Source organism: Mesitornis unicolor, unplaced genomic scaffold, assembly GCF_000695765.1.
Source record: "Mesitornis unicolor isolate BGI_N332 unplaced genomic scaffold, ASM69576v1 scaffold3465, whole genome shotgun sequence".
Lineage (NCBI taxonomy): Eukaryota > Metazoa > Chordata > Aves > Mesitornithiformes > Mesitornithidae > Mesitornis > Mesitornis unicolor.
Genome location: NW_010184647.1, coordinates 2,892 through 18,632, shown reverse-complemented (window position 1 = coordinate 18,632; position 15,741 = coordinate 2,892). Strand labels below are relative to the sequence as shown.

Sequence of the window (15,741 nt, the reverse complement as noted above, 5' to 3'; positions counted from 1 at the left end):
GACCTCCAGTCCTCTCTATTTATTTTTTTCCAAATTGGAAAGAAAATGAAAGGCTTGCATTCTGGCTCAACCAAAAAAATCAATTATTTGATCAGCTTCAAACAAGAAGTTATTTATCCTTTGTTCTTGCAATAATGCATGGGGTTCAGTTAAGAGATTAGTGCAGCATTCAGCTACATTCTACAATGCACAAAGTGTAATGCTGATTCAGATTCTAACAAACTTACAGCCTCAAAGCAAAAAACAACATCTTTTTTTATTAAGATAGAAAATAACATGCAGGTACAAGACAATAGGAGGAGGAGCAATGTAAGTAGTGCCCCTGATTCTGCATGGAACCATGTCAGAATTTGTGTAATAGAAAAGCTATTGAGAATCCCGAAGGCTGGGGTTCTGACTATTATCCCACTGCTGTGTATAGATTATATCATCTGAAAAACATGTTCAGATCAGTCTAAGCTTTTTAATTTGACAGAGATCTCAAATTCTATTCACACTGCTTATATTTCACTTGCACTCTTAGAAACCATTTGCATATAATGATGATTAAAGACTTATCTGTATGTTGATCAATATCAATAAGTACAGAGACAGATACAACATACTCCCGACACACAGCTATGCATATTTTTAGATGAATGTGTCCATTGTCACTTCTGAGCTCAAAGACAAAATGATAGATATTAATAATGCCAACAGAGTGGCCTGAAAGAAATTTTTTCTTTTAGTCTGTCTCAAGTCAGTAGGTCCCTGGAAGTTCCTGAGCTACAACAGCTCACTCCTCCCATCTAGTGTCCAGAGATCCAACTGCACAGAAACGGCACCCAGCTTCACCTGCTGTTTAAGGGAAAACCATCAGTTGTGCAGAAGGAAGCTGATCTACAATGCTTCCTTTTGTTCCACAAATTAAATTAAATTAAGCTAAATTACAATGCCAGCTCTTGCAATACCACCTGCCAGTCCAAGCCTGATGTAATGCACTTTTAATATGCAGTATTCTCTGCATAAGATACACTGCATGGAGAGAGGAGCAGCCCTCTCCTTGGTGTGTTACCTGCTAGAAAAAGACCATTCTGGGATGTTACCACCCAAAAAGTTTTCCCCCAGGTACTTACCAATAAACAGTGAATGGGGTTTCCTCTCAGATCAGTGTCCGGAGCCTGCAACAAATTCCAGTCTCTCCCTTTATTGTAGGTGATGAAAGTTTTCACTTGGTTGTCAATCTTCTTGTTAGCCAAGAACATTCCCTTTATCCCTGCTACCTAGGAAAAATTGACATGGCTGAAAAATAGATAAAGTTGATGTAAGTTCTGTGCATGTGTCTCTCTTACCCTGTCAAACTCAACAGGGATCTGGTGGCTATGTCAATGTGGTAGATGTCAGGACAAGAATTGCCAAGGAGCATCAAAGGAAGGCAAACTGAGGTGCTGGGAACAAGATAAGACAATCACAGATGGAAAGCTGACAAATGGAAATCTTATATTTCAGAACCAGCATGAGAACATGGTAAGATGTCAATACCATCATCTGTTTAAAGTGATAATCTCTCAAATGTGCAGGCATTCTTTCTCCTAAAAGATGAAATATGTACAAGGTGATTATTTGTCTCCTGCACTGCAGTAGCAGGGAACAGCAGAAATTTTGGCCTTGCAAAGAAAATGGCAACACACACACACAAACTTGCAGTTCAGTGCTTCTGTTCTCATACAGCCTGCCTAGAATATTTCATCTAAGTATCCAAATATGTTTCATAAATATCAATGTTTCAAGAGAACAACTTGGGGCACAGAAGTATTTTTATTACTGTTTGGTATTTTGAGGAAACCAAAGCACTGGTGACTCAAGCAAGGCAACCCAGAATGGCAGTTATAAATCTTACATTTTAGCTAACAATGACTCTCATCCTTTTATTTTTCCTGATGTTTTGCCTAACAGCTTTACTCCACAGATCTGTAGGAGGATTTTGTAAAGATTTGATGTTAACAGACACACATTGGAACCAAGCCCAAAAGTGTCTTAGTGAGGAGAAAAAAAGTCAACCTCAAACCACAACTCACACTGCAGAATGTTCCCATCTTTGCAGCACACTGAAAATCAATAGTCCAATAGCTGCTGCAGCTTGTGAATGAATTTGTTAGGCTGTCATTCTGCAATCTGAGTGCTGCAATAAAAAAGGAAGCGAAATTGGAAGAAGGAGGGGGAAAGTGAGAAACTTTTTGGTTTCCAGCAAGTCCGTTCAGTCATCCACCTCATCTGTTCTTATGATGCATAACTATATATACACAGAATATATGCACAGAATCTTTCTTCAAAACTTTTTATCCATAGAGATTATTACTTAAACAGCATCATGTGCCAAATGATTACTCAGCAGATTCAGAGTTTGTTCCAGCTCAACTGACTTAATTATGCGGCTGGATTTGGATGCTACAGCTCCCAGCGAGTAGGACCTTAATGCACTTTTAGTCACATGCTGTGGGACCACTAGTGTACAGTGCATTGGTACAGTACACTGGTGCACTTAGCCATTGCGAATAGCATGTTCCTCCTTGAGCAGTGGCATTAAATTTTACTTGAAGTTGTGTAAGGACTTGGACATGACTTGCTATAATGTGTAATAGTCTTTAAATTCAGTAGCTAACTAATTTATTGCTGATGCAAGCATAAAAAGATAATCTTTTAAATTTCCTAGCTGGATTGTTTGGTATCACCCAACTAAGTATTCAGGATTTCTTTGTTGTAGTAGAATGGCACCCTGGTAAGACAAGGGTGCTCTGTCTCTCAGTGATACTGCATGAATAGACAGAGCTGGAAAAATAACATTGTTCTGCCTTTACTACCAGAGGCCAGAGCCTGTAGCTCCATTTGTACTTTTCTTTGTTATTGTCCTGAAGTAGTTGTATTATATAGTCCCTGTGGTCATAAATGATTAAAGAGCATTTTATATATCTGGTGATAAATGTGTTCTGAAATCCTGTGAATTTTTCTTTTTATGATTCTGGTCATGGGCTGGGACTCAGAATCCTTTCCAGAGAAAGCAGAGTAAGCTATACTGTCAGCTTTGGACAGCTTTATCTTAACAAAAGACCACACATACTATACATGTTTGTGTGCTCTCAGTAGAAAGAGATACAACTATTGCATGCACACAACCATGACACACACAAAGATCTGTTCATCCTTGATGTTCATACAATCATAAGAGAGAAAGACTCGTGGTAAGTAATTGCATGACCACAAGTGGTCAGAGAGAAAAGCACTTCATCAAGTCCACATAGGTTTTGTAGATGATCTTCACCGCCCTGACTACACTGTATGCAGATACAAATGCTGTCTACAGTTATAGTGAAAGATTCATACAAGGCACTCGAACACACAACTCAAAACCCATTCTTTACTCCCTATCACCAGCTTCATACATCAAACTTTCATACATCAAACATGTACTTCCCATCCAAGATGCATACTGCTAAAAAAAAGACCCAGATTGATAGGCATATATACCATAGCTATAGACACATCTCCTCACAGTCTGTTATCACTTCAGGCACAGATTCCCACAAGCAGGATTGTCTTCTGTGGACCAGTCCAGCTACAGAGCCAAGCAGAGCCATACTACATAATTGGAGAGGTACAGGAACTAGAAAGGGCACTCAGACCCAATGGCCAATAATTCTCTTGCCTTGCTCTAGGAGACGGTCTCTAGGACAGACACTTCGTGACCGCAGACCCACTGAACACCAAGTCCAGTGCGCTGCTGATGAAGTGGCACTGAAAGGTGGTGGAGAGAAGAGCTGTTCTTACACTCTGCTCTGTCCAACATGCAGAAGGGGAAACGACATCCCTCTAGGAGTGGTCCAGCGGCAGGAGAGCCCACACACTGAAATAACAACCTCTGAGTGAAAGGTTTCTGATGACTTACAGGAGAAGAGAAGGTAGGACATGATGGGGCACTACGAAAGAGCTTCTATTTAGTCTGCATGTCCAATGCAATTCCCCGCTGAGCAGCACCGAGTGGATTTATCCTTGATGTAGAATCCGCTTAGGAATCTACATACACAAATATATAAAATACAGTGCAAGCAGATGAACTTACTTCTAACACCTGACAAACAAGCAAAAATACACACGCACACTTAACAGGTCTTTCTCTGACATCTTCTCAAACTATGGATTTTTTTCTTCTCTTGTCTTTATCTCCATTTACCCCTAGAACATTCATTATTTGCAATGATCCTACTGGGAGAATCATGCTGGAAGGCTTTTTGTCCCCTTCCAGCTAGAACATCGAATTGAAAGGAAGGTTTGTGCCAGGTTCAGTATCAGCCAATATTGTTTCTACCTAGATAATCAGCAGATATCATGCTACAAGTCTGATTTCATCAATTTCAATCCAGGTTACTGTGTGGTGTCAGCTTAATAAAACAAAATAAAGGCTTTTTTTCCCCCCCGGGATGTAGGACACCTTTGCATAATGCAGTGAAACTGTTTCTCGAGCTGACAGTAATAAGAGGCAACAGTATCTCTATGGCCTGCCAGCATTGCAGAAAGATTAACAGTATGGCCTGCCAGCATTGCAGAAAGATTAACAGTAAAAATCTCCAGATGACTGAAATGCGAGTGCCCATCCTCCTACAGTTCATCTGCATTTATGTACAACACTTGGGCCCTCTGGACGATTCAAGGTGGTATCCAAGTAGAGGGTAGCTGAAGGGAAACTATATAGCAGAGCAACGATTCAGATGGGGAAATATGGGAGCCATCTTCATTTTCAAAGGAACTTGAATCTAGTACATGGCATTTATTCTAAATGATCAGCAAAGGCCCTAGAAGATATTTGAAAAAAGAAGCTGACCCTCAAGACAGCAACTGAGGATTTAATTTCTACTTAGCTGAGTACTGCCTCCAGAAGTGAAACAGGCAGCAGAGAAAGACAAATACAAAGGTACATTAAAAGTCTAATTCTTAGGATCAGTTGTCATAGAAGACAACATAAATTTGCCTTCTTACAGGTGAGCTCAGGCAGAATGAGCTTGTCAGGAAAAGGCTCAGAAATAAAGGGGACCTCAAAATAGGGTAGGAAAGGTTTCCATGCTCATGGGATAGGCCAAGAGGGCATATCTAAAATCACTTCAGTTCTCAGAATACCACCTCAAGCTGAGGAAAATGACACAGACAGCTGAAAACCGCTCTCTCTCCTTCCTTCTAAAACAAGAGATTAGGTGGTCAGAAGTGCATCAAAAATTGGAGAATTCAGAGTGCTGGGAGCCTTCAGAGTCACAGGCTGGGTCAATGTATGTCAGCAGTATTTTGGCTGAGGAACTTAAAGAGTTCCTCTTAGGGTCTGAATGAACTATTCCACTACATCTCCCAGTGCATATCTTCCCATGCATGAAAGAGCCATGAGCTCTTCCTCAGCTGAGAACCTACAGGAAAGTACAGCAATGAACCTGTTCATATTATTAGGCTGGATCTAGCTGTGTAAAACCTGGCCTTGAAGCTCAGCTGCTTGTACTGAGAGCTTTACATAAAAGGAGGGCAAAACTATGTGTTCAGACACTTTTAGGCTCTGCTGTTCACATGCATATTATGAGACTGATGGGCAAGAAGGCATCACATGAGCTCTTGAGACACAAATGAGAAGTTTGGAGTCATGACATACCTCATAGAGGTCAATCATCACATTCCCCTCTAGCCCTTGACTACTCTTGACATTTTCCAAGGCCAGGGTGAAGTACACCCCTCGGGTGTCAGAGATGTACAGATTGTATGTGTCGTTCTGGTTCCACTCTTGTACAGCTGCAAACACCTGATTCTCATCTGTGCTGATAACATGCATGTCCTGGGGAAAAAAAAGAGAGAAAGGTTACTAGAGGGAGCTCTGCTCTGTCATTTCCAAGGGCACTGAAGTAATTGTGGAGGAGCAAGGGATACATTTAGGTTGTAGTTTAATAGGAAACTGTAGACAACTCTCCTGTAAGCACACAATTTCATCCAGGAATATTTTACACTGGCTTCTGCCAATTTCCAAAGTGGTAATTAACTGATGAGGTGTTAATTGAACATTTACATTGGCAGTAGAGTGTGATATAGCAACGCTTTTACCCCCACCAACACTTTCATTTTAATGAGTACTTTGTTTGGGGAAGGACGGGTGTTGTTTATTTGGTGGAGTATTTTTTGGCACCTGAGTGATTCCACTTGTGATTTTGGAATCACAGATATTAAAAATGTGGGGGTTTGTTGTTTTTGTTTTTAAAGAAGAAAAAAGCACCATCTGAAACATCTGCTTCTTGCCTAGCATTCAGAAACCAACTATGCTTGTAAACTGATACAAGGAGGACCTAATGGGTTAACATCTGCAGCCAGTGCTGCTGTTATTTATTATTTCTAATGACAGTGTTGACTAGAAGCCAAAGCTCTGCAGCACTGTGCTAAACACCCCCTCAAGAAATACAACAGAAAGACAACTCTAACCCTCACTAGATGTAAAGAGCAGAATTGTAGTTAGATCACTAGTGTCATGAGTCAGGTTTTGTTTTACTTTGTTTGTTCTGTGTGTTACAGCAGGCAGAAAGCAATGAAAACATTGCATGATTAAATTAAAACCAGAAACTGTTAAACTCGATTTCTTCTTTCAATGCCTGGAGAAATGATGACCCAGTGCAAAAAGCCACCAAGAGAGAGATTGTTACAATGAAATTCCCAGGCTCTATCTGCCCAGCACAGACACTCTTGAGCTCTTGGTACCATAAAAATCTGTGGAGGTAGGTAAAGAAATGCAGATTTCTTAGCACCAGGTGATTCCCAGAAGATTCAGCTGTTATGTCTGTTTTGGGCAGATATCTCAAAGTTATTCTGCTTCCATGAATCTCAGCCAGGGCTTTCTATATGCAAAACTGGGAACTTTATCAGAAAATACATCCTTTGGAAGCTGATGTTACTTCTTCCTTCTGCTAATAATAGTCTTTGACAATTCACTTTCTCATGGTCCTGTAGGGGGAAATAATACTTCCAGATGGAGCCTTGTCATGTAAAGATGAAAAATAATAAAATGAAGAAATTTAATCTATAAATTTGAAAGTGGATTCACCATGAAATTAAGATTCAGAACAGTTGTTTGTTCATCCAGATCTGAGTATGTAGTGGATGAATATTCACTTGATTTACTTGCTGCTTTGCACTGGAGAAAAATGCATCTCAGAAGATGAGCTGGTTTTGTGGAGGAACAGATTGGCTTAAATCCTGAGGCAACAGAAAAGGCAATGTAAGTCCCACTGCCTTCTACTAATTGTAGTTGTGAATAGATAACCTCACTTTGCTCCAGCTGTGCTTACAGAAAGTACTATCACTTCTGTTTGTCAGAGGCTCCTTATTTCATACTGTCACCTATTCAATCTGCTGATAGATCTATATGAGTAGGTGTTCCTATTGTGATTCAGGCAGCATTGGCTAGCACAGCCCTGATTTCAAGTTTAAACTTTTGCATATCTGCATATACACATAGGCAGACCTCTCTATTTAATCATAGACAGAGATTATAAGCAAAACTTGCTAGGTCTGGTGAATGTACAGTTTCATTAACCTACCATTTTAATCAATAGTTTTGTAGTAACTAGAGGAGAGAAGTAAAAAGATATTTTGATCAACACAAGAGAAAACTAAAGGCAATTTCATAAATGCTTAAGAATCAAATAAGCTAATTTATTTACTGCATTTCCACTACTACAGCAGACATTCATTTCACCTCCCTACAGAAAGGGAAGAGGACAGGAAAGTGAAGCAAGGCATTTTTCTCAAACAGTCACTGTCATCTTCAGGGGCTCCCCATGCATCTACCTACTGAGAGCCTGAGCTTTCCTCTCTCTGTTCTAGCACATGGTGGAAGCACATTAACATGCAGTTCTACTATCTGCCCCTCTTGCCTTTCCAAAGATAAAAGTAAGAGCACTATGCTGTGCATGGGTTTGATCAGGTGTCTACTCAAATGAGAAAAGGCCAAGGCTTTCTGAATTACTAAACATTCTTCAATTGCCCTTTTTAGACTTGGTCAGGGAACTTTTCTTCCCGGCAAGTTAAATACCAGGGATGTGTATTGCTTGTTTTATCCTGTCAATTACTGGGACTGTCAGCTCTTTTTAAGGTCTGTATTTAAGGATTTTTTTCTATTTATTTATTTTTTTCTTGTGGTTATTGCTTCTTTCATCTGGATGCGCATCTTGAGGTTGAAAGAAGGTGATGAATTTAAAAGAGAGGTACCACATGCAGCCATCCCATCAATATTCAGCCCAGCACCAGTTAAGAACAGGTCTTTTTAAAAGAGAAATTGCTTGGCTTGCTTCAGTATTCACAGATGTCTGCCCAGTGCATTGGTCTAAAATGGAGTGAATGTATCTTGTGTGTACATTTAAGGTGATTATCATGAGTGACATTAGAGAGTCTGTGACAGACCCCACACTGTGGTGCTGTGGTACAGAAAAGGCAATACTAATCACCTCAAAAATTAACAGTTCTCAATGTTAACCATTTAAAGGGTTAACAAAACCTGTATGCACATGTGTAGACGTCCTGTCTGGGAGAGAGTTTCAAGGTCATATAGGCTTTTAATCAAACTGGCTACCAGCCTATCAATGCCAACAAGAAGAGTATTTTAGCTTTGGTAGGCCATTCCTGCCTCAGAAGTAGTATCATCTGTGAAAGCTGCCTACAATCACACCTCTCTATTTAGGAAGAGTGACATGCAGAGACAAAAGGTTTGGTATTTCTGTCTTCAATTCCAGAAGTCACTTAGTACTGTTTACCATATTTGGCCCGACTTTATTAGCTGAAGGAGATAAAAGAGAATTTAGGCATAAAAGAAGCTGTTTGTTTCAATTCCTTGAATAGTATAACACTTGGTGCATTTTTAATAAAAGCAGCTATCCTGCTTTGACAGCACCCTCCTAGACAGCCACAGCTTCACTGTAGCTCCTTCCAAGCCAAATGCAGCTCTTAGGTCTTTGAAGATATTCTGAGATTGTGACAAAGCATCTTATCTCCTTAAATATCTGTCTTTTTCTTTGGGTCAGATAATGTGAATGTATTGCTCCAATTCCCATTCTCTGAAAACACACCACAATTTAATTGTAGAGCATTTTCCCTGTCTCTCCAGAAATCTCTTCGAGAAGGCAGACAGTTGGAAAAAAAAGTGTGGGCTAAAGGAGACAACTGGCTCAATGCTAGCAGTCTCTACATGTGGTCTGAATGAGCTGTTAATGACAATTTTGATTTGGGTGTTACAATAACTATGATACAAATGCAACTTCTTTGCTAAGGGCTACTTCAAATAACACCTGTTTAAATTTGATCTGAATTGACAGAGTAAATCTTTCCTGCTTGGACAGTAAGTTTCAAACCAACCTATCTTTAAAGTGACTGAAGATTTTTAGGGCAGACTATAGGTCTCCTGTGTCAGAACCAAGAAGATATCATGACTTCTGGTAGGGTCCTCAATGTCCTGTAAGCTTGGGTCTTCAAGCGATGTAAAACGAGCAAAGGGTACAACACCAGAGTAAGTAAGGTCTGTGTTGCCACTGTAGTCTGGTTATGTGATGAAGGTTACCCAGTCAATCCACTATCAACAAATCATTTGGGCTGAGGAATGAAAGACAGCCAAATTATCCCTCTGAAAATCTCTACCTACAAAATCTGGTGTACTTTCAACTTCCAGGAACAGGCTGACCTTGCACTTTTTTTTCCTTTTGACAATCCTTGCCTGATTTCCAGGAATGCATTAGTCTCCAGATGTTAGAACTCACATAGAATTCACAAGATCATTTGCCACCTTTGTGCCTAAATTTCATTTAAGCCAGACTATATAAAGAATGAAAAGGCTTAAAAAAAAAAAAATCTTGTCTTTGTCAAGAAGCTGCTAGGAGCGTAGCTGCAAAATGGTGATTTCTTCAACATAGAGCTAACATTTTATATAGCTCTTTTAAAAAATTCAGCTCCAGAATGCAGCAATAGCCTTTCAAGCTCCAATGCTAATTCACCATTGTTCTTAATTAGGGAAGATATGGAGCAGACACACAAAGACATCTCTTTTCTTGGTTCCCATTAAAATCTGCTAATGAGGCAAAGCACAAAAAGCAACTTCTGTATAGGCACAGAAGAAGGGAATTTTAAGACCAAAAAAAAAAAAAAAAAAGGAGTCCTTTCCAAAACTTAATTAACTAACCACAAAGAAATAGTAATTGAAATGGGCTGTTGTATTTGCCTACATTGCATGCTGATGTCCTTGACTAGCTGAAGTGCTGACTTTGTTTTCAATCTTTTCTTGCTTGCAAATGTTCTATGAAAGAAGAACGATGTTTTCACTCATTGCATGTCATCTTGCAGTTACTTGTGTTGGATTCAAGAAGTTCTGTACAATCAAAATACTCATAGGTTCATATGGGCATTCCACCAACAGCAACCTACCTTGGGCAAGGAGTACTTTGGCAGCTTCATCTGTGCAAATGCACTCCTCCTATAAGAAACATAATAATGTGGTCTTCCTCCTGATGTCAACTATGAGAGAAGCAGGAAAGTTATCATCAAGATTTTTAAAACTATTTTTTAATTATCAGGGAAAATATCAAGCAAAAGCTGTCAAGGGAAATACTACATTGTTGGTGACAATGGCTTAAAAGTGCAGCACAATTACAGTTTGTGAATAAACAATTATCCAACTGAGAGTGGCTGAAAAAGAGAGCAAGAGGAATCCTACTTTCTATAAAGAGAAACAAATACCAGAATTTCAGGTGAAAGTTTCAAGAAAGTGAAGTCCTGGCTTCACTTGGGCCATTATGTCACCTACTGATACCACAGCTCTCCTCTGACTACAAAATGGTCTGATCTTTGCTGCCGTGTAGACTATTGGTTAGATCAGCAGATTGGCAGACCTGATGATTGATTTCCATTTCTGCCTCCGACTTTGGTTTCTGTGTAGCCCTGTGCAAGCCATCACATGTATCTGTTAGTGGATCAGCTAAGCATTTACAGTTCCTGAAAGCAGGAAAAGCTGAGTTGATTTGGTGTTTCTGTGAATCTGGCCATTTATTTAAGAGACTAAATACTGAAGGCAATACCTTGAAAAGTCTAGGTTAGAGCAATGTGAGGTTTTGCATCCTACCACATATTAAAAGGGTAAAAAATTGAAATTAAAAAAGCTGTCAATGTTATCTGAATTCCAGTGCTGCTGAAGCACAATCAATGTTTGTAAAGTACTTTGAAATCCTTGGATGAAAGATACTGAAGAACAAATATTCCAAGGGGTCATCCATGCAGAACGTTGCCTTAATTGCCTGATATCTGAGCTTCTCAAGATTGTTCTTTAGTAGTAAGTGTTTTAAAATGCACTGCAGTAGTTTAAAATGCATGATACACAGAGGCTAAGTTCATACAAGATTAAGTAAAATAAGAACTATTTCCTATTCTAAAGCTCTTCAACTATTTTTTTACAGGAATTGCACAAAAGTTAGGGAAAAGAAGGCCAGAAGCATTTTTTATGAGATACTGTGAGTTTATAAAGAAAATACGGTGTAGTGGGAGAAAGAAACCCATATTCCATTATCCTAATGCTTTTGAGCCTAATAATTCTCATTCCAAATGCCTTAGTTGCAGAAAAACTAGATGAGATCAAGAAAGGTAGGGAAGGCTAGGGGAAGGTGCTCAGGGCGTTCATCTATTCTTCCAAGCCTTTACTGTCCTGTGGACAGCTATTCATCCTCTGAAGACCAATGCCTGGGAGAAAGCAGGGTCCAGCATCAGCTACAGCATGTTATTTAGCTGTTCCTTGCAAACCAGATACAACCATATACATGTATTTGTATGTATATATATGTAAACACTCAAAGAATATCACTTTAAATTGCCTGCCAACAGTGAATTCACTGACTACTAGGAACAAAGCAGAAGCTGTTTCCAGGGATTACAATATTATTATTCCATATCTTTAAGTGTCAATTATTCATAATTGGCAAGTACAATCTCTTTGACCTGTTATATTTATTTCTGTTTAAGAAGGATTAAAATAGGAGCCTTCCAAATATTCCATGATACCTTCTTAAAATGCATTACAAACATTATATAAAGTTGAGCAATGTCCCATTGGGCATTAAGAGGAAGCAAGGGACTGCCTGTTCTCACAAGCTCCTCCTTAGACTATGCAGCTAGCACGGAGGTGTAACAAAACTGAAACTTGACAGCACTGGGAACACCATACAACAGCTTATAGACAGAAAGAGAAATGCATCAAAATACAAAGGCTATTCAGAAAGGTAGACAATCTCTCCAGGATTGCCCAGATGGGGCAAAGGGGTTGGCTTCTCTACAGTGTGTAATAACACCACATCAGAATAGAGAAGATTAACAATCTCAAAGAGCACAAAACCAAGGCATCAGTGATGAAGTAATGAATCAATTCACATATGAAGAGAAATTCCCCAGCTCCTCTGTCACTCAAGCCACAAACACAGTCATTCTGAAATTAGAGAGCATGCCTGAACAGTGTTGCATGCCCCTGTTTTCCTTATCGTATAAAAATTTAATTTATACCTCAGACATACGAGGTACAAAAGCTACTCTGGAACGTATGTCCTAGATTTATTTGTGGATGATTTAGTCTGGTGTTTATGTCTGAGTTCATTAACTGAAGGTAATTAACAATCAACTCACCCAATTTAAAATATCACTCCTCTCTCTTCCTTCCACTCCAAGCATGCAGAATATAAACTGTATGGAAGACCAGTTCAGTCCTAATGATTTCTAGTTCATCTCCATGTTCCCTGCAATTCTGCTGTTATTTTTTGCCTCTTCAGCTGTTGTTAACTGGACACTGGCAGCAGGCTAATGTAACCCACAGTAGTTCAGATCTATTCACCAGCTCTCACCTGGAACACAGCTTGCCTGAGTACATCTCATCTTCATCCTTTTCACTATAATCACAACTGAGGCATAACAATAAAGCCTGATTACTCTTTCTTTGGTTCTCCCCTGACTCCCTCTCTCTTTTTCTATTTCCCTTTCATGCTCAAAAAAGCTTTGGTCTATTTCCTTGTCATAGCACATGACTGACACATCACTTCAAGCTGGGGGGTTACAGCACTAATCCTAGAGTGCTGAGGAGTTTGCTGGGAGTGGCACAGAGCACTCCAGTACGTTTGGTGGATGCTCCAGTCAGGAACTCTATGACCCTACAGTGACAAGATAGTAGAGGTAAAAGAAACACTATTATCATTGTAATGAACTGCTATAATCCACTCGGTGCCCTTATTATACAGATCTAGTGTGGTCTGATCAGTTTGGGGCTAGCACGCATGCATACACTTGCAAAGGAAGGGAAGAGAAAATAACAGAATATAAAATAATAGACTCAGTAAGAGAAGAGGGTGTTCTGCACCTGAACAAAGACATAATCATCCTGGACGATCAGGGAGTTATGGTCAATATAGCCTGGAAAGGGTTTGCTGCGAGTGGCTTCACTGCAGTTCTGCATCTTGCAGGTGATGTATTGGGCATCTGAAAGGAAAAGAACAAAACCAAGACACTTGAGATCCTGAGCACAGATTCTTCCTACTGTCACAAACCTATCTGCTGGGGCAGCATTTCTGCTTCCCAGCCTCACATGACATAAAATGACACCATCTGTTCAATGCAACACAACACTTCTTTCTCTTACACACCGTGTAAATCCACTCTTGATTACTTTCTTCCTTTAAGTTCCTTCCTTCTTCACCTGCCTCTGCTTCCTGTTATTTATTCTATTCCACCCTACATCAGATATCAGAGCTATACATTGCTCCTTTATACCAGGAGAGCCCAGCATAGCTGATATCGTTATTCTGTGCCACTCTTGCTTTTGGCAGTTGAAGGCAGCACAATGTAATGCTTGTGGCTCAGGTCTGACAGAAACCTAGTCAGGGGTGTATCATTCAGCTCTGTTACTTCCCCCACTGAGTTTGCTTGGATGCTACTCAGGCTTAAGCTTAAAGCAAGCAACTGAGTGAGGGAAAAACAGAGTTGTGAAGGACTCTGTTGACAGGCAACAAACAGCCCAAATCCTGTGACTCACAAAGTAACTATGGGTCTGAAGAGCTGTGTCTATGCTGCAGGACAGACACTTTTTGCGCTGAGCCTCTACAGTTTCTCTGTTACATTCATGGTGTGGAAATTGCTGTAGAGCATGGCAGCTTCTCCATGGTCACATGCTGTGAGTTTATTTAGAACATGGCCAAGGTCCAAGGCATACAGAAGTATGAGGACACCTGCCCCACAGTGTCATCACTGAGAACCCCTTCCACAGCACACCTCTGTATTTCTAAAGCACTTACACTCTGCAGAGTAATTCAGACCACGTCCTGTTCAGGGGTTTTACCTACTTCTCTGTTAAAAGTGTAGGTAGATGTACTCTGGCAGACCTGGGCAATCTTTCCACACTCTTGAAACTAGAGGCTTTAGCACTTTCAATTAGTTGTATGTTTCAAAGTAAATGGCCTAAATGCAGCCCTAAAGCCAAGTCATCCACTGTCACTGTATAGGATGTCCTCATCTATTCTGAAGCCCTGCAGGGTGCTCATCTCATAATCCATCACCTGAAGAAAAACAATTTGAATTTCTTGCTGGTGGTAATTCATCCTAGAATACAGAACCAGATTCTTGGCATTCAATTGGGGCTCTTTCAGATCAATGGAGAAGTTCCTCTTTGTTTAATGACAAAGCTGATTTAGAGGAAGAAGGAACTTGGCATTTTAGCATTAGTAGTTCTACGATAGAAATACTACATGGCATTTAATCTTAGAACTACTTATAATCTTTTTCCTTGTTGGAGAAGTGCAGCCCATTGTTTGATGTAATTACCACTTTCTGATCAGAGAAGTAGCATTTTACACTGAAATAGAAATGGATGGATTTTTACCATCTCATATCTAATCTTGATTTTAATTAAATTCTGTCATGTGACATTTCTTTCACTGCTTGTAAGGGCTGTTGACTTCTGCTTGAAACAGACATGCAGGGTAACGAACCTTCAGAAGAGTTTGATGAGGGATGATTGTACCCCAGTATTTGCAGAGTTCTTGGGATATATAAAGTGCTAAGTATTATTAGTCATTGCAGTTTATAACATTTTATGCAGTTGACTGCAAAACCTTAATTAATACAGCCCAGCCAGCATGATCGAAATGCATTTCCCTTCAGAGGGACGTGATTTTTTCCCTATTAGCCACGAGAGGGCAGGGAACGATGTAACTCCCAGCCTGCTCATTCCAGCGAGCTCAGAAAAGTTCCCTTTCAGAGCTGTTCAGCCCTCTGCCCCTCTGCTCCCAGAAAAAAAGGAGGACAATGGGGCCAGACCCTTTTCCTCCATCCAATAGCACTGTGAGGTTCAGCATGTCCCCTTCTAGTCATAACATGGAGAATGGGCACACATCTCTTCGCCTGTAACACAACCAGTTCCTACCTTTTCCTGTTAACTCAATCAACTGTATCATGAAGAACTGCCTCTCATACTTGCCCTTACATTAATCTCCTTTCATTCTGGGGTCCTGAGTGAAATGTCTGGCAAACTTGAGCCTAAAGAAAGTGACACCCGTTGAAATGACGGGCCCCACCACCCTCTGAGCTGTTGGCAAGACAGGGCAGATTTTCACACATGAGATTGAATCACCCAGCATAGAGCTATATAGGATCAGACTTCTGTTTCCCACCTTGTTTCCTCCCCCC

The 15,741-nt window shown here is 40.1% G+C and overlaps 1 protein-coding gene across 1 annotated transcript in view; it reads right to left on the bottom strand.

The window, feature by feature from the left end:
* The window catches only part of SORCS1 (sortilin-related VPS10 domain containing receptor 1), a gene marked incomplete at its 5' end in the record, with an annotated part of 76,284 nt that extends 62,745 nt beyond the window's left edge, over positions 1–13,539 (bottom strand). Inside the window, 4 exons of the mRNA XM_010184519.1 lie at positions 1,116–1,262; positions 5,663–5,842; positions 10,459–10,548; positions 13,421–13,539. Coding sequence (XP_010182821.1) covers positions 1,116–1,262; positions 5,663–5,842; positions 10,459–10,548; positions 13,421–13,539 — 536 coding nt within the window. The remainder of the gene's footprint in view (positions 1–1,115; positions 1,263–5,662; positions 5,843–10,458; positions 10,549–13,420) is intronic.
* Between the last annotated feature and the right edge of the window lie 2,202 nt (positions 13,540–15,741).